The sequence below is a fragment of the Enhydra lutris genome, unplaced genomic scaffold, assembly GCF_002288905.1.
Source record: "Enhydra lutris kenyoni isolate GAN:26980312 unplaced genomic scaffold, ASM228890v2 scaffoldscaffold1, whole genome shotgun sequence".
In the NCBI taxonomy this organism is placed as follows: Eukaryota; Metazoa; Chordata; class Mammalia; order Carnivora; family Mustelidae; genus Enhydra; species Enhydra lutris.
This window is the reverse complement of record NW_019154085.1, coordinates 12,000,230-12,018,455: the sequence shown is the minus strand read 5'-3', so window position 1 is coordinate 12,018,455 and position 18,226 is coordinate 12,000,230. Positions and strand designations below refer to the sequence as shown.

The 18,226-nt window shown below is 39.9% G+C and overlaps 1 protein-coding gene across 1 annotated transcript; it reads right to left on the bottom strand.

Annotated features, from left to right (window-relative positions):
* Nucleotides 1-8,757: 8,757 nt before the first annotated feature.
* LOC111142063 (matrix AAA peptidase interacting protein 1) lies at nucleotides 8,758-18,092 on the bottom strand. Its single transcript, XM_022495011.1, has 5 exons — nucleotides 17,639-18,092; nucleotides 12,816-12,887; nucleotides 12,273-12,399; nucleotides 11,020-11,167; nucleotides 8,758-9,143 (listed from the first exon to the last, which is right to left on the bottom strand). The coding sequence occupies exons 1-5, from the start codon at nucleotides 18,077-18,079 to the stop codon at nucleotides 9,065-9,067; spliced, it is 867 nt and encodes a 288-aa protein (XP_022350719.1). The 5' UTR covers nucleotides 18,080-18,092; the 3' UTR covers nucleotides 8,758-9,064.
* Nucleotides 18,093-18,226: the final 134 nt, after the last annotated feature.

The following is an 18,226-nucleotide window of genomic DNA, read 5'->3' as shown; positions in this document are numbered from 1 at the left end:
TAGGTCAGACAAGCAGGAAGTCTTCATGGAGGAGGAGGCATTTAAACTGGAACCTGGATGACAAGAAGTGACCAGCCAGTGAAGATCTGAACAGAGAGCATCTAACTGGCAAAGGGATCGTTCTTCCAAAGATGCCAAGGTAGGGACAACCTGGATGTGCGTGAGGAAGAGAAAGAATGGGAGGCCAGCGACTGGTGGGAAGGGGCAGGTAGGGAGGCAAGTAAAATTCCTATAAGGCCACATGGAATGGCTCCTTTCGGACAATGCTACTTCTTGGTGTTACTCCTCAGAAAAAAATAGTGCCTAAAAGTACTTGATGGTAACTAAAATATGTGATTTGTTGTGTGGTAAAAATTTTAAGTTGGTTTTAAAGTTTGTGTTTATTTCCTCCTTAGGGAGCAATAATGGGGAGTCTCTTCCCTAGCAATAAATTAGTTAACAAGGTTAATTATTGGAATTGGCTATTCCTTTTTTTTTTTTTAAAGATTTTATTTATTTACTTGACAGACAGAGATCACAAGCAGGCAGAGAGGCAGGCAGAGAGAAAGGAAGGGAAGCAGGTTCCCTGCCGAGCAGAGAGCCTGCTGTAGGGCCCGATCCCAGGACCTTGGGATCATGACCTGAGCCAAAGGCAGAGGCTTAACCTACTGAGCCACCCAGGCGCCCCTTGGCTATTCCTTTTTGAGATAAACCATACTTTGCTCTATTGGCGCTTTTAATGTTATATTACAGTGCACATTCTGAGAATCAATTAAGTCAGGATAAGGGGCGGGGAGGAGGACAGGGAGGTGCTCTGCTGAACCTGTACAGCTTTGCCCATAGTTCCCCATGTTCAGTCCGAGGCTAAGGAAGGCTCATCACAGGATCTGATTATCTACGTTTTCCACGGTTCCTGATGGATTTCTTCACAAAAGGCAAAAAGTATCACAGGATACTTTAACTAGCTCTCATACAAAATTGAACCAGAGTTGTAATTCGTTAAGCAAGTAAATGAAGTCAATGTTGATAGAATGTCCCATAGCCTGATTGGTTTATAGAATGGGGGAAGGGGAGGACAGTCAAGAGGTTTCTATTTTTGAAGATGGGATAAACTATATCCAGAGTCCTCCAGGCAGGAATGTGTGTGTGGCATAAACAACAGGAAGTGAGCCCTCCATACTATTTGGAGCATTCTTAAGCAGCTGTGGGCTCTGACTTTTCTCTAGGTGCTGTATTACATCCAGGTTTTAAAAATTAGCTGGTAATGTTTAGGACTATTACAAGACCCCAGCTGGAAAGTATGTGGTGGTCTCGGTCAGTGAAGTTGGAAAAGCAAACCTGTCGGCCATCTAACCAGAGTCCGCACCGACACATGACTCAAGTAACCCAATTAGGACAAATTATTAGTTGCCTCCTCCTCTTCCTTTAGTCTTAGGACCCCTAGTTTTATTTGGGCAATAAAATGTACCCAGCAAGAAGAGTGTATTTCCCAGTCCTAGCAAAACATCATATGACCCTATGTCTAATTCCCAGCCAATGAAATTAAATGGAAGTGTTTTGTGTGATCTCTGAGAAAGCATCTTAAACAACAGCTGATGTATACCCTTTGCTTATTCTTTCCTTCCCCCCATTCTGACACTAGAATATAGATATAATGGCTGGAGCTTTACCAGCCATTTTGTACTATGAGGGCAAGGGTCATACTCTAAGGAAGGCAGTGCTGACTGGAAGGAGCCTAGAAGGAGCCTGACTGGAAGGATTCTGTGCAGTTACATACCAGCCCGAAGTCCCCTATCTCTGAATTTCTTTTATGTGTGAGAGAAATCAACTACTTCTGTATTATTTAGGTCATGGTCTTAAAAGTTTTTGTTTCATGCAGTCAGAACTAATCCTAAATGATACACCAATATCTGCATGATCTACCTAAATTGAGATTGAAGGGCCAAGATTAAGTACTCTCATAAAGTCTCATTTTATCTAAGTTTCTTAGAATTATTATTTTGGAACAATGAACAACTTATAATAAGATTGACACTATGTAAGGTCTTAGTTTGAATCCACATGGTGCCCCCATTAATCCAAAGGGTGTTTTAAAACACGTGGCAGGTCTCATCACAGAAGAGAATGGAATTCAGGTGTTCTATGCTCTAAGGCATCTGCAATCACTGGTATACATTAATAGAGCCCCTCATCTTCAGGCTCCTACAGCGGAGTAATCAATAATCCTCAGCTGAAAATAAGTCACCAGAAGATCTGGGAAGTCCCTTTTATTTTTCTTTTTTGCCGAGCTTCTCGATCTTTTTGATGCAATAGTATCCTGGCTCCACAATAGCCAATCTTAGCATTAAAACAAGGCGCGTATTTCCTTGCTTCATGTGGTACCGATCGTTACCGCTCACCAAATGCTTCTCAATCCCTGCCTTTCAGCCACATGATTAATTGCATTTGATGGAGCTCTGTAGTTGAGCAGGGTCATGTCCTGGCCAATGAGCTGTATCACTCCAAGTTTAGTATTTAATTGCTCATGTGAGCCCCTGCAGAGTTGTAGTTTTCATTTCGCATCATAGCAGGTAGTGGCGGCCCGTCAGCTGTGTCCAGGAGGGCAGGTGACACGGTATCGCTGCTGAGCAGAGCCCCCAGGCATCTCTTATTGGATAAGTCGTGTGAACAAAAAGCATATTTTACATATATATATGGCTTCAATCCACCGCTATTTGGAGATCATTTGTTACTGCAGCATAATCGGCATTATCCTGACTGATATACTACCCCATCCAGAACAAACCCTTCTGAAGATGGGAGTGATCACAGCAGAACTGAATGATGCAATCTATGGTTCCAACAGTAAGAGGAGAGATGTGGGTAAGTTCCCCCCCTGACTTGACTCACGCACTTAACCCCTTTAACATTAATAAATTCTGTTCATGAGGCTTTTTTGTTAAGCGGTTTCCTACCACACATCTACCTACAAAAATCTGTCAGTAAGCAAAGCAATTCTCCCATTTCTCCGTGACTTCAGACCCTGTCAAATGTTACTGCCCATCCTGGCCTTCAGATTCCATGCACAATTAGCGCCACCGTGTGGTACTTATGATAAATGACATTCATTATGGGACTATAAAAGCAAGGTCACTTACCAAGTGATATCATTTACCCATTGAGAAGGGGTTTGTACATGATAAAAGAAACCACATCCAGGTTGCTGGGACACCAAAAAAAGCAAGAGGGAAAATATTCCTGCCATGTGAGCTAGGAAACTCAATAGAGGCGAGGCTTGCTCATTTATTTATTCATTCAAGCAATATTTACTAAGTTCTGCCATATGCCAGATATTGTTCTGGGCCCTGGAAATACAGTAGTGAACAAGATAAAGCCCTTCCCTTAGTTGGAAAGATAGACAATGGAATAAATCGACAAAGTAATATATACTACAATGGCAGATAAATCTGGTTTAGGGCATAGAGAGTGATGGGGGAGGAATTGTTTTAAATAAGGTCGACAGAAATAAAGGCAAACAGTCTACATTTAACTCACCCAAAGTTACTTTAGAAAAATGACCCAAGTCTCAAATCTATATATAAATATGAGCATTCTCTTGCATATATTAAATGCTAAGATGCTTCAAAATGCCCAAAGCTTGGTTTGTCCATGCCCTGTCTTAGTCCAATCAGGCTGCTGTAACAAAAATACCGTAGACTGGAACAACATTTATTTCTCACAGTTCTGGAGAGCGAGAGGTTCGAGATCGAGGGGACAGCAGATTCAGTGTCTGGTACGAACCCTGTTCCTGGATTGTAGATGTGTCCTCGCATGGCCAAAGGAACTTCTGGGATCTCTTTTTTGAGGACATTAATCCCACTCGTGAGGATTCCACCATCATGACTAAATCCTTCTCGAAGTCCTCATCTCCTAATGACATGATACTGGGGGTTAGGATGACAACATATGAATTTGGGAAGGACACATTCCGTCTATAGCAATCACCCTGAAAAGAAATCATGATTCTTTGAACAGAACACTGATTTTTCAGGTCTGAGGCGGGAAATGAACATGAAGATCCTGGGACATATTGTTATGCCAAAAAATACAGAACCATGTAAGGATTGACTACTATGGTCATAAGAGTCTTCACCTGTCACAGTGAACAAATTACAGGGGCTCCCACTGGCCAAACTGGGGGCTATTTAAGCATCAGGAGAATAGTAACTGTCATTGATATTACATTGGATGACTAAAGTTTATGAGTGGTGATTTCTTTTTTTGAAGGGAAGGGGCACTGTTTTATAGAATGCCAATAGAAGGTGTGTTAAAGAATTAGAGAATCATTATTTTGCAGACTATGGTAGAATTCATGCAAGGATCATCTGGTATATTAATTCCTGTCGCCAATGTAACAAATTACTACAATCTTAGTGGCTTACAACACAGATTTACTATTTTACAGTTCTGGAGGTCAGAAGTCTGGCTGCTTTCCTCCTGCAGGCTCTAGGGAAAAATCTGTTTCTTGTCTTTTCTACTTTCTAGATGCTGTCTGCATTCCTTGGCTTTCATGGCCTCACATCACTCCCACCTCCGCTTCCATTACTGCATCTCCTTCTGACCCTGACCTATCTGCTTCCCTTTTATAAGGACCCTTGCAATAACATCGAGCTCACCCAGATAATCCAGGATATTCTCCCCATCACAAGATCCTTAATCATATCTGCAAATTCCCATTTTGCCATGTAAGGTAACATATTCTAGGTTGCAGGCATTAGGATATAAACATTTCTGGAGACTATTATAAGCGTACTGCTAGGTATGGTGTATGTATATGTATGTGTAATGTGTGTGTGTGTATATACACACATATATATGTACATATTTGTTCTATAATATCAAGTACACAAATCACTTGTAAGATATTCTTGCCAAAAATGTTTAACTTGAATCTAATCAAGCCTCTAGACCTTTCAGCCAGCTTAGAGAAATGACACCATAATAAAATAATCAAACACATTCAACATATGGGACATACTATATATTTACTAGGCTATATGTTATACCATCCTAGACTCCTCAAAATTACAAGGTCATAAAAATAAAAGGATATTCTAAAAATTTTTAAAAGAACTTAAGAAACATAATAACTAAATGCAATGTGTGAACCTTGATTGGATCTTGGTTAAAAGATAATTGGTGGGGAAAAAAAAGATAATTGGTGGAATTTTAAACTTGGGCTAAATGTTAGATGATATTATGGAATTGTTGCTAATATTCATATTTACATAGGATAATGTCCTTATTTTTGGAAATGCATGTTGAAATATTTAGGAGTGAAATATACAATGTCTGGAACTTACTTTCAAATATTTTAAATAAAAACTGTGTGTGTAGAAGGGGAGGTGGGTAGAGGGCACCTGGGTGGCTCAGTCGTTACGCCTCTGTCTTCCACTCAGGTCGTGATCCCAGGGTCCTGGGATTGAGCCCCACACTGGGCTCCCTGCTTGGCGGGAAGCCTGCTTCTCCCTCTCCCACTCCCCCTGCTTGTGTTCCTTCTCGCTGTGTCTGTCAAAAAAATAAATAAAAATCTTAAAAAAAAAAAAAAGGAGGCGGAGAGATGAAACAATATAGCAAAACGTTCATGATTTTGATTCTAAGGGGAGAGTATGTCGTCTATATCGTAGTTGCGACAATTAATTTTATGAGTCAATTAGACTAGGTCATGATACTCAAATATTTGACCAAACATTATTCTAGCTGTTTCTATGAAGGTATTTTTAGATGAGATTAACATCTAAATCAGCAGAGTTGAGTAAAGCAGATTATCCTCCATACTATGGGGTGGGCCTCATTTAGTCAGTTGAAGGCCTTAAAAGAAGACCACACCTCTCCCCTGTAAGAATGAATGTTGTCAGGAGACCACCTTCTGACTTAAACTGCAGCACTGACTCTTCTCTGAGTCTCCTGCCTGCCCACCTATCCTGCAGATTTTTAACTTGCCTGCCTCCACATCCTATGAACCAATTCCCTAATATCTCTCCCTTATCTCTCCCTCTCTAGCACATATATAAGAAGATATATATTTATTATATATAATATAGATCACATATATATTAGCACATACATAATAGGATATATTTTATATATTAAATCCCATATATATATATATATATATATATATGCTCATTCCTGGGCTATCTATAGTTAGCTTGCTTAATTGCTAGCCTCTCAAAAAGCAAAAAAATGATCAAAAGTAGCAGGATGGGGAAGAGCAGGAGGAGATTTAAATAGTCCAATTGTACATAAGAAAATGGCTTTGAAAGGGGAACATACATATATGAAATGCATGACTTGGGGACATGTAGTCTTTCCTTTACGTGTAATTGAAGGCAGATTCAAAATTGTAAAGGAAGTGAGGATATATTAGCAACAGACTTTAAGAATAAACTTCAGGAAACTTTTTTTTTTTTAAAGATTTTATTTATTTATTTGACAGAGAGAGATCACAAGTAGACAGAGAGGCAGGCAGAGAGAGAGAGAGAGGGAAGCAGGCTCCCTGCCGAGCAGAGAGCCCGATGTGGGACTCGATCCCAGGACCCTGAGGTCATGACCTGAGCCGAAGGCAGCGGCTTAACCCACTGAGTCACTCAGGCGCCCCATTCAGGAAACTTTTAAACAGAGGAGACACCATACACCAAACACCTGAAAGGGGCTTTGTTCTCTGTCAACGGGCTCACACCCAAAATAGGGGACTTAATCAGAGAAAGTACAAAGAAATGGAAAATTGCCAATTTGGAGAGTTCCAACATGTAACTGAACATTTTCAAAGAGCTTTAAAAAGTAAACTAGCTAGAAGTCAAACCAAATTTATGTCCCTTTAGGTAAAATAACTTGCCTCCAACTTGGTGTCTCGGCTATTGTAAATAATGCTACAACGAACATGTTTAAACTTTTCTAGACTTTCACAGAAATGTAATTGTACAGTTAAGTACTCTTTTGTATCTGGCTTCCTTCACTCATTTGTCTATCCATTCATCTACTGAACCGTTTGGAGGTCTTTTTAGTTTGGGGTCATTAAGAACAAAGTTATGATCAGTCACATAAAACACCTTGCATAGATGTCGGTTTTCACTTCTCTTGGATAAATATCTAGAAACAGAATTGCTGGATCCTAAAAGCATGTGCTTAACTTTCTAAGGAACTGCCAAAATATCTTCCAAGTTGTTGGTATCATTTTCCATTATTACTAACGATATTTGAGAATTCCAGTTGCTTCAGATCTTCGCCAATATTTGGTACTGGCAGTTTTTGTTATCGAAGCCGTTTTGGTGGGTCTGTAGTGGGTTTTGTCTGCATGTAGTTCCATTTTTCCATTGACTAAGGATATAGAGCACCCTTCTATGTGTTTATTGGCAACTTGAGTATCTTTCATGGAGAATCTATGCAAATCTTTTGCCCAATATTTAGTGGGTTAACTTTTCATTATTGAGCTTCATAAGCATTATTTGTATTTTCCAAATAGAGGTCCTCTGTCAAATATTCCAAGTATTTCCAAGTGTTTTTTCCAATCTGTGACCCAGCTTTCACTTTCTTTCTGCTTTCAAAGAGTTTAAGTTTTAATTTCAATATATTTTAATTTACTTATTTTCTTTCACAATTGGTGCTTTGTGTGTCCTAAGAAATCTTTGTCTATTCCAAGATAGCAAAGTTTCTTTCTACAATTTCTAGAATTTTAGCTTTTAAGTCTATGACCCATTTTGGAATCCAAAGTTTGCACTAAAATCATGTATGGTGTGAGACAAAAGTTGAGGTGACTTCCCATTTGAATGTATAGTTATTTCATTTGTTAAAAAGACTACTTTTCCATCACTCAATTACTTTGGCGCCTTTGTCAAAAACCAATTATCCAATAGGCATAGATCTATTTCTGGACTCTGTCGATTGGCCCTTAACAATTTTTTTTTTTTAAAGACTGAACAGGGAGCCCGATGAGGGACTCGATCCCAGGGCTGTGGGATCATGACCTCAGCTGAAGGCAGACCTTTAACCAACTGAGCCACCCAGGGGTCCCAGCATTTAACATTTCCTATAAAACAGGTCTTCTGGCAACAAATTCACTCATCTTTTCCCTGTCTGAAAAAAGCCTTTTTTCACCTTTTCTGAAGGGTATTTTTGCTGAATATAGAATTCTAGGTTAATATGCTTTTTCTTTTAACACTTTAAAGATGTTGTAACAAGGTCTCTAACTCGCAGTTGGAGGAAAGAAATATCGTCCTTCTCTGTAAAGAATGGGTTTTTTTTCTCCTCTAGCTACTTTACAATTTTCTCTGGTTTTCAACAATTTGATTATGGTATACCTTAATGAGGTTTTCTTTATGTTACCCTACTTACTGAATTTCTTGGATCTGTGAGTTTATAGTTTTCATCAATTAGGAAAAATTTCAGACATTATTTCTTATATTGTCTTTGCCTCCCTTACCCAAACTTCTAGGAATCCAAATACAAGTATGTTAGAGGACTTGTTATTATCCCATAGGTGGCTAAGGCACTACTGTTATTTTTTTCTTTTGGTGCTATAGTAAGCTTCTGATCTTTTCAGATCAGTAAGTTCACTGATCTTTTTGGTTCTGCTGTGACCAATCTGGTACAATTCCATCCAGTCCTTCTCATCTAGCTAGTGACCAGAAGTAATCAAATAGCAGCAATGATTTTTAAAAATAAATCTTAGACGTACTTGAACTACTGGTTTAAATGTATTAATGACAAATATTTAAGGACTATTTATTTAGAAGTGTGTAGTTTTTTCAATACTTTCTTTATGCCTATAAAATTAGTTTGTGTACAAGTAACATTAGAAATGACATGGAATATGACACCAACAATGGGTTGTTGGACATTTTTTACTTTGATCTCTTTTATAGAAAGTGGCATCTGTGGAAAATGCTCTATTGTATCCTGCCGATATACTACAAGAAATATTTCAAAATAATACAAAAGTGAGCCACAGTCTTGACTAAGTGAAGATCAACTCATCCAAAATTTCTTTCCTTAATTTTTCATAGTAATTGCCAGAAGTCCAATAAGCTGGTTTTTCCAAGAAAGATCATTCTAGTAACTTTGAGTGTTCAATCCGTGCAATGGTCCAGTCAGGCTTTACTCCTTGTGTAAACTCCCTCTGAAATCTAGGGCAAAAAATTACAAATAATATGAATCTTAACATTAGTCCAAATATTTCTTGGGTAACTATATAATTTGCAAGTGTACATTAGAGACAGTTTTTAGCAACAGCTAATGGTTAATCATAAATAAACATCAAAACAAAACAAGTTTAATTTACCAATTCAATCACAAAAAAATCCTCACAAAATTACAATAATATTCTCCACTAAATGAGTTTTTTCTTTTTTTTTTTTGAGGTAGGCTCCACACCCAGTATGGAGCCCAATGTAGGGTTTGAACTCACGACTCTGAGATCAAGAACTGAGCTGAGATCAAGAATCGACCACAATTGACTGAGCCACCCAGGTGCCCCTAAAATGAGTATCTTAATCAACTAATAGACAGTCCAAGAACTGCCAACCTTAGGAGAAGGATGTAATTATCCTTATATAATTATTATATAGTAATAATAATAATAGTAATTATTATTATATAGTAATAATAATAATAGTAATTATTATTATTCTGCCGTTAAATAATAGCTATCACAAATGTCTAATATGAAGAAAAATAAATTGGACCATCGTAATGGAAAGGGTACTTTAGTGGAATTTGGTTTATATACATTAGATCAGTCTTGGAAATAAGAGTGTTTATGAACTGTCTGTGGTCTTAATAAGGAAAATCAGAAGAAGCAGAGGTATTGGTTATATCGTTCTTTAATTATATATGATGTCTTTAAAAGGAGATGATTCAGATTTTGTATAGTAACAAATAAAACAAAATTCAAAAAAAAAAAGGGAAAAAGAAAAAAAGCAGTCCTTTCAAGAAAAGTGAAAAAGTAAGGCTACCTTTTACCTTAGTGAAACAGAATATATTTTCTTTCTTAGGTCATTTTCGGGATTTGTTATTTTAAATCAAGTTTACATAGTTTTGGCAACATAATAGTATCTTCTTTTAAATGAATATTAAATTATGTCTCCATTGACTTGCTTGACCTGTTCACTATTCCAAATTTTATTAGCACAAAAAAACACGATAGTGTCTCTTTTAAATAAGTTGCTAACCTACTAGACAGTACCTCTTTATACATAGGAACACTTCAATTTTATATGTGAACCCCTACCAGCGTACCTGGTAAACAGGAAATGATTAATAAATGTCTAAAGAGTAGATGGTCCATGTGCCAACTGTGGCGGATTGTATTTTCCAAGGATGGTTATAACCATATGCCCCATCACACATGCTCTTCTGCAATGTGACCCTGCTTTGCCCCATAAAGAGGTGGAGTCTCTCCTGCCCTTTCAACTGTGCGGGTCCTAGGACTGCTTTGACAAGCAGACTAAGGTGAAAATGTTCCCATCCTGGGCACAGTCCTTTACCTGGTGTAGCCAATGACCACATAAAACATGTGAATAGCCTGAGATTGCCACAAACCCAAGCCACGAAGAGAGGCCTTGGAGAATGAGACGTTATGTGGAAAAGTCAAGGAGCACCAAGGGAATCCGCGTGAGTGACAAAGCCACTATGGAAATGAATCCTCCAGCCCCTGCCACAAAGAAAACCCCAGAGCTGAGCCTTCCCAAAACTCCTGAGCAGTAAAACAGCAGACAAAATATACAGCTGCTTGAAGTGACTGAGTTGGGAGTGGTTTATAACACAGCAATAGACAGCTTCAACGCCCTTTAATTAAATTCAGCAATATTACCTCTTTCTAACTTCTCAACACTTCTGTTTCATGTCCAGTATGTCTTTATGACTTTCTCTCTTCTTAAATAACTTGTTAAATGTCAATCCTTTTCTTCCTAAAGCTCCCTTTAGCTTTCATACCTTCATACTTCCTTCATACTACCTTCCATTTTCTAGAGAAAGGAAACAATGAAATGAGATTAGACTTACTCATAGCTTGCGCTAAGAAGCTGTTTAGTTTCCACATTCTGATCCCCCAACTTAACCTGGAACACACTGGCTCCACTTAAAGTTTCACTGGGGATGTTGGCACTGGTTAGATACCAAAAGCACATCAGGATGTTAACAAACTTCCTTCCTTAGAGAAAAAACACACACATACACACATACAAATACAAATCACAAAAATCTATCATCCATATATCCAAAATGAAATAGAAGTTGGCAATAGCTACACAGTTGTTACAGATCATATTTCATACTCAGTCTAGTCTAGTATGATACTAACATCGGTGACTTTTTTTTAAAACATTCTCTTAACGTTGATGACGTATTTGCCTTCTTCTCTGCATCTCAGAAATAACAGTTAGGATTTCTTGAGCATGTACTATGTACCCTAATTCACTTTACTATGTGCCTAATGATTACAACAATGTAGTATGTTAAAATCAGGTTGTGACCATGATGCTGAGATGCAATTTGAAATATTAGGGGAGAAGAAAATATTTATCACTAAACATATCTATAGAAATGTTTTAAGTTAACATGTGTATGAAAAATGCTTAAACATTAAAGAGTCCTATATCAGAACTGCATTGCAAAGTATGTAAGCAAAAGCTAGATTTCCTGTGTGCCTGGCACATAATACATTTGCAAATATTTTAGAAGAAATAAATGAAGTCAATACATTTTTTAGGAATGCTATAGGGAAAATGTATGCATCGGCCAAGGAGAAGAACGAAATAACTACTAAAGTTCCTTTTAACCTTTTCATTGTCTCCAAACAAATCCAATGTGGGAGTTCCACAGCCAGTCTTACTTTCAAAAAAGTCATTAACTGATATTATCTACTTTTTCTTTTATTCCTTCTATTTAACATATATTTAAAATACATTTAACATATATTTAAAAGGTAATGCTGAATTGTTTCTTCAAGTTAGGAAATCTGAAACCCCAAGTATTTTCTCTTTGAGACATGACAGCAGCCTTAAACAATTTTCATGAACTTAGGTGATGATACCGTCTCTCGTGAATGAACAGTAGTAGAGAAAGGTCCTAGATAGAAGAGCTTAAGTTATTACCATATCTTAACTCTCCCAGAGTTAGGTCTTGAAAGAATGAATGTATTATTTTTCCTGAAGTCTGCTTGAACCAACAAAATCCCCACTATTTCATGATTACCCACTAGATTAGCTTACCTGGGCCATTATTTATCATTTAAACTGACTACGCTCTAGCATTACCTTTCTCGTCGTAGTAAATGGAGATGTCTCCTGTTGATGTGTATACAATTTCATCTATGTCAGCAGCAAGGGCATTTTTATGGTTGTCAGGCAGTGAAGTGACCTTTTCCTTCAATACATGGAGCACCTAAGTATGGAAAAAACAAATCATAGTTCACCCGCTGAATCTTCAAAAGCCTTTCAAAAAGCAGATGAGTTCCTTACGGAATGAATTTTTCTATGCCTATTTTTAAATGTACTACCATATTTACTCATATTCAAAAGCAAGGCTGAAAGGCATCAAACTGTTCAATAGGTAATTCCTAACAGCACATTCAGTATAAACACAACTGAAAAATATCGCATTTGCTTACTTATTCCTTAAGTAGCAAATCATTCTATGCGTTTATATGACCCAAAGTACCCAAAAGTAAAGATACAGGGACTCTACTTCGGCTGATGGCACACATACTACTTTTAAGCATAAATAAAGGTAACATGTATTATTCTATTGCAGGAGAATAATACATTTATTTTTAAAGGAAAATTAAAAGTATACTTCACCTCTTTGGCCACAAGTTCTTCCAACAGATCAAATTTACACTGTGACAGTAACTTGGACACATGAGCAAAAGCCTTAAAAAAATAAAAGTGGGGAGAGGTTGATAATCGTTATTTCAAAATACCGTGTAAAATACCATATAATGTACAATGCTCATACATAAATAGCTTAGTATCACAAAGACTGTTTTATGATAAAGGTGATAAACAATGTCCAATCTGATACCATTGTCAGGCATGAGTCCTTCAAAGTTGGTTGGCTTTTCTCTTCTCATATGACCTTCCCACATATACAGTAATGAGCTCCCTGCCAATTACGTCTCCGCTCTCAGGACCAGGGGAAAGACAGTGTGTGTGTACACATCAGCTCTCAACACAAATCCTCCTATAGCTTTCCTTTTGCAATAATAATGAAGTAATCACTGTTATTACTGTAATGACTATTATGTGACACACTCCCCCCCTTAACCATGAACACAAAGAATTTGAGAAACAGGGCAATCTAGATTGTACTGGGAGTCTGGAGATTTGGGTTGCAATCTGACCCTCGTTAAGATTGGTAAGGCAGGGCGCCTGGGTGGCTCAGTGGGTTAAGCCTCTGCTTTCGGCTCAGGTCATGATCTCAGAGTCCTGGGATCGAGGCCCGACTAGGGCTCTCTGCTCGGCAGGGAGCCTGCTTCCCCCTCTCTCTCTGCCTGCTTCTCGGCCTAGTTGTGACCTCTCTATGTCAACCAAATAAATAAAATCTTTAAAAAAAAAAAAAAAAAGATTGGTAAGGCAGGTCTGGGAAAGTGGGAGAAAAGATAACGAACGAGTTTACAGTCTAAGTGGATGCCAAACTTTGAAGTATGAGATGCCACTGTAAAGTAGGGGGGAACCAACCGCACTCCTCCATATTCTCAGCAGTGAGACTGTAAACGGTTATAAGACTCCACCTGTCTTCAAGGAGCTTTCAGGTTGTTTGAGAAGGGAGGCAAGTAAACTGACAAGTTCAAGAACTGTGACAGGGGCAGGAACAGGATGACCTGAGCAGAAAAGCCACTTAAGCCAATCTGGGAGGACCAGGGAGGGGCCTCTGAAGGGAAGGAGCATCCCAGATGAGATCTGAAGAACTAGCAGGACAAGCAGGTGTTTGGGATGGGATGTTACCAGATTAACAGTTTTCCCCCAAATTCATATGCAGCAGTCCTAACTCCCATCTTAGAAGGGGACTATATTTGGAGAGAGGGTCTTTAAAAAGGTGATTAAGATGAGGGTGGGCCTTAATCCAACCTGACTTTATAAGAAGAAATTCTGACACCCACACAGAGAGGGAAAAAAAAAAACCACATGAGGACACAGAAGACAGCCATTTGCAAGGCAGGCAGAGGCCTCAGAAGAAACCAAACCTGCCAATACTTGGGTCTTGGACTTCTATCCTCCAAAACGGTGAGAAAACAAAGTTCTGTGGTTTAAGTAAGCCAGACTGTGGTATTTTGTTATACCAGCCCTGGCAAACCGGCCAATGAGAGCGTTGAATTTTGAGAAAATGCATATATCCAAACAGATTCAAGGACCCCTTGCAAACATTTTAGGGGCCCTGAGGGTTCAGAGACACTATACATATATTAATAAGCCTTCATGTGAGGAAGATGGTGGTATTTAGGTAAGAAGAAACGAAGACCACAGTGATCATGGGGAAACCCAACCATTATATTTTCGTTTGTGGCCAACGTGTGATATTTGTGGGGCCAAAGAGCCCACCTGAGCAAATTATCTGATAATAATGAACCATTAGGAGGCTGCTCTGACAAGGCTTTGATAATACAGGATTGTCTAACCCAAAGAGGCTTCTAGGAAATAGTCCTCTAAAACATGCGAGCACCATACAGGAAAATAAACACTGTATGATTAATGTGGTTTGATGGCAGTAACAGGGAAGAAGATCATATGCACACATCAGTAGTGTTATATTGTGACAGAAGAAAATATAAGTTTGTTCTTTGTTCTGATTTCTGGCACAGAGCTCCTAAAACAAGCCCCTTTCAACCCTAGCTGAGTTTAGGCTAATGAGGTGACTGCTGTCACGGAAGCTCCACACCCTTCCCACATCCCTCGCCCTATACATCTCTTCTATTTGGCTGTTCCTGAATTGTATCCTTTTGAAAAAACTGAAAATACCAAGTAAGGTACACTGGCCAGTCAAATGGAGCCCTGACTTATGATTAGCATCTGAAATGGAGGCAGTCATCTGGGACTGAGCCCTAACCTGTGGGCATTAATTCCAGGGAGTTAGCGTCAGAACTGCTGTAGAATGCCTTGATGAGGTAGGCCTTGATGACACAGGAGTGTCTAACCTCGAGAGTCTTCTAGGAAATAGCCCTTTTTCATAGAAAAGGCTAAAAACTTACAAACAAGATATATAAGAAAACATACAGTATATGACTAACGTGGTTTATTGGCAGTAATAGGGAAGATATCATGTTGTATGTACATTTTTTTTTTAAGATTTTATTTATTTGACAGACAGAGATCACAAGTAAGCAGAGAGGCAGGCAGAGAGAGAAAGGAGGAAGCAGGCTCCCTCCTGAGCGGAGCGCCCGAGGTGGGGCTCGATCCCAGGACTCTGGGATCGTGACCTGAGCCAAAGGCAGAGGCTTTAACCCACTGAGCCACCCAGGCGCCCCCTGTTATGTGTACATATTAATGAAAAGCAGGGTCTATGGCGCTAATAAAGCTTAGCATTGGATCACCTATTCCCTTGGCTGATGTAATGAATCAAAACTTGACTAGATTGTACTTAACCATCTCAATTTCTAGTGACTGAAGGACCAAGACTGCTTGTAGACTGGGTCACAGCACAGGGCTTACAATGCATCCTTGAGCCACTGTTTTGTCATTGGCAAAGGAGAGTTAGACTAGAATCATGACCCTTAAGATGCCTTTTTGTTTTCATGTTCTCTGATGTAAAAAAAAAAAAAGACCTGAATGAAAATGATCTAATGATCACTTGATATTCATAACCCAAGATAAGATTTTATTGCTGGGAGGTTAGCTTAAGGAGAAAGGGCAAGTGGAGCCCATGAGAGGAGATGAACTAGCTAATGTTTTTGCACCAGATTATTCCCAAGCCCTAGAATTATGTATGTATGTATGTAACCCATGTAAAAAAAAAAAAGATACAGTTGCACTAAGAGATCTAGGAGGGAGAAGATTTTTTTGCCATGTCCTTTTAAATCTTAGGTGTTGAAGAACTAATTTGCTTGATATAAAAGGAATGTTAAGTAACCAGTGGTTTAAGGGAATTGATTTGCCATGGATGACCCAATATTGCTTTTGAAAATAACAGTGGTTGAATGCACAAAAACTGACTTCGATGAGGCAAAAATTGTTTACAGACTGGCTGATTAGGGGGTGGAGATACTTCATAGCAAGGAGGAGGGCTAAAATAGCTAACAGGGGAAACAGGATGAGAGAGTGGCTAAAAAGTGTTCCATGCATCCCCCACTGAGTCTGGGGAGAGGATTTCATTCCTTACTGGTATCAATGAGCTGGTACAGTTATACAATGTTATGAGGCAGACAAACTCACATATCATCAGTGAGCACTGCAGAGGAGAGTAAAATCGTGCCACTTGACCTCTGCATGAACAAAAGATTTTGAGAACTGATATGAGCAGAGGTTTACCTCTTATAATGCTGTAAGTCAAGCTTGGCGTTTGCTTTTTAATTTTTTTATAAACACATAAAGCAGTCAAGAGTTGACTCAGGGAAGCAGGAACCAGGGGTTAATATCGACACGGATTATATAAAGTTGGAAATGATTTACGATTGATGGGTCACACAAATAAATATAAATGGCTGTAGTTTACAGAAATAATCTGAATAAATTAGGAACAAATGTATCGGTATTGCGAAATGATCCCACTAATAGCGTAAGTGTAAGGTATATGGCAGTACGAACTGGGAAACAAACCACGACTTCTATTTATCACCTGTTCTGAAACGCTTGGGAATGACAAACCCTCAAAGGGATTCAAAAGAAATGTATAGATGCACTTTCATCCTAGAAAAATGCATGTGCACACAAAATCCATGAGCAATCTTAGGGCCCAAAGTGACCACTGTGTGACAAGGGTCAGACAGGGTATTACCAGTCACTCGGAAAGAAACAGAACAGACAGGGCTTAAACTTCTCGGTGCGCAGGGCGCTGTGCGCTTATCAGCGACCAGGTTGTCTCAGCAAATTCTTGGAAAAGGTAAAACTGCTTCGCTCTAGGTTATTGTTTAAAGAGGATGATAGGGAGGGGTTGCAGGGTAGGGAGAGGGGCAAGGAAGCTCCATCAAACAGCTAGCCGGAAGTTTCGTTTTTCTACCAAAATTACATTATTGCACTAGGAAAATACTATACTGGTTTACTCTTCGAAATAATCTTATCTACTCATTCATTCATTCAATAATTTGTGTAGTGTCTACTGTGTGCCAGGCACTGTCTTAATTCTGCAGAAAATCACACTCAGAAAAGACAAAGCCATGAAGCTTTAAAGTGGCAGAAAACGGGCTTTGAGTCGAATCCTTTTCTATCGAATTCAAAACCTGCAGAGCGGAAAAAGAAACTGGGGGACTTGACCCTGGTGTCTCCTCCGAACCCCTCCCCGTCGGCGACCATGCAAACAGGCTGAAGCTTAATTCAAGTCCAGAAGCAGCCAGGGGGCTCGGTGCCTGGGTCACTACCCACGTTGGATGACCCGGTACCCAGGGAGGAAAACTCTTCGCTCAAGACTTCCTGCGTGGTAACAGCCGAATGCCTGAGAGGCTAACGGGTCAACCCCAAGTCAAGAAACAAACCTGCTTCGCTCCCTCAGAGAATTCTGCGATGCTGAACTCTTGGTCGAAATAGGCCCAGATTAGGAAGGCGTAAATTCGAGTCCGAACCCAGTTGATGGGGTTGGAGAAGCCCAGAATGATCATCTTGGTTTTCTGGCGCGGCTGGGGCGGCTCCTCCGCGCTGTAGCGGCGCCGAGGGTAGGCAGGGAAGACGGAGAGGGCGGCGGGGGGTCCCGGAGGGCTGAGCAGGGGCCGCGGAGAGCCGCGAGCGAGCAGCGCCGAGGCCCAAGTGACGCGAGGAAATGGGGCCGCTCCGGAGCCGAGGCGGCGGCGGCAGAAGCAGCAGAGTCCAGCCAACCGCGGCCCCACTTCGGCTACACCGCGAGTCAGGGGTCGAGCGGCCCCGCCGGGCAGAGGCGGATAGAGCAGAAAGCGGGGCAAAAGACGCACGGCCAGCGCCATTTTTATGACTTTTCACCCCAGTCCCCGTCTGTGCTGTGTCGAATTAAAGCCGGCGGGAAACCAGCAGCGCAGCATCCGGGGAGAGAGACCGGTGAGTAAAGCTGCCCTGCTGCTGCCACCTCTGGTGAGTCGGCCCCATTCCGCCCC

What these genes read in the sequence shown, in the direction of transcription:
- LOC111142063 (XM_022495011.1), bottom strand. Translation starts at nt 18,079, where the DNA reads ATGGCGCTGGCCGTGCGTCTTTTGCCCCGCTTTCTGCTCTATCCGCCT. An exon ending in TCTCTGAGGGAGCGAAGCAG is followed by an intron (nt 12,888 to 17,638) that starts GTTTGTTTCTTG and finishes TATTTTTTTAAG; the next exon opens with GCTTTTGCTCATGTGTCCAA. An exon ending in AAGAACTTGTGGCCAAAGAG is followed by an intron (nt 12,400 to 12,815) that starts GTGAAGTATACT and finishes TTCCATACTTAG; the next exon opens with GTGCTCCATGTATTGAAGGA.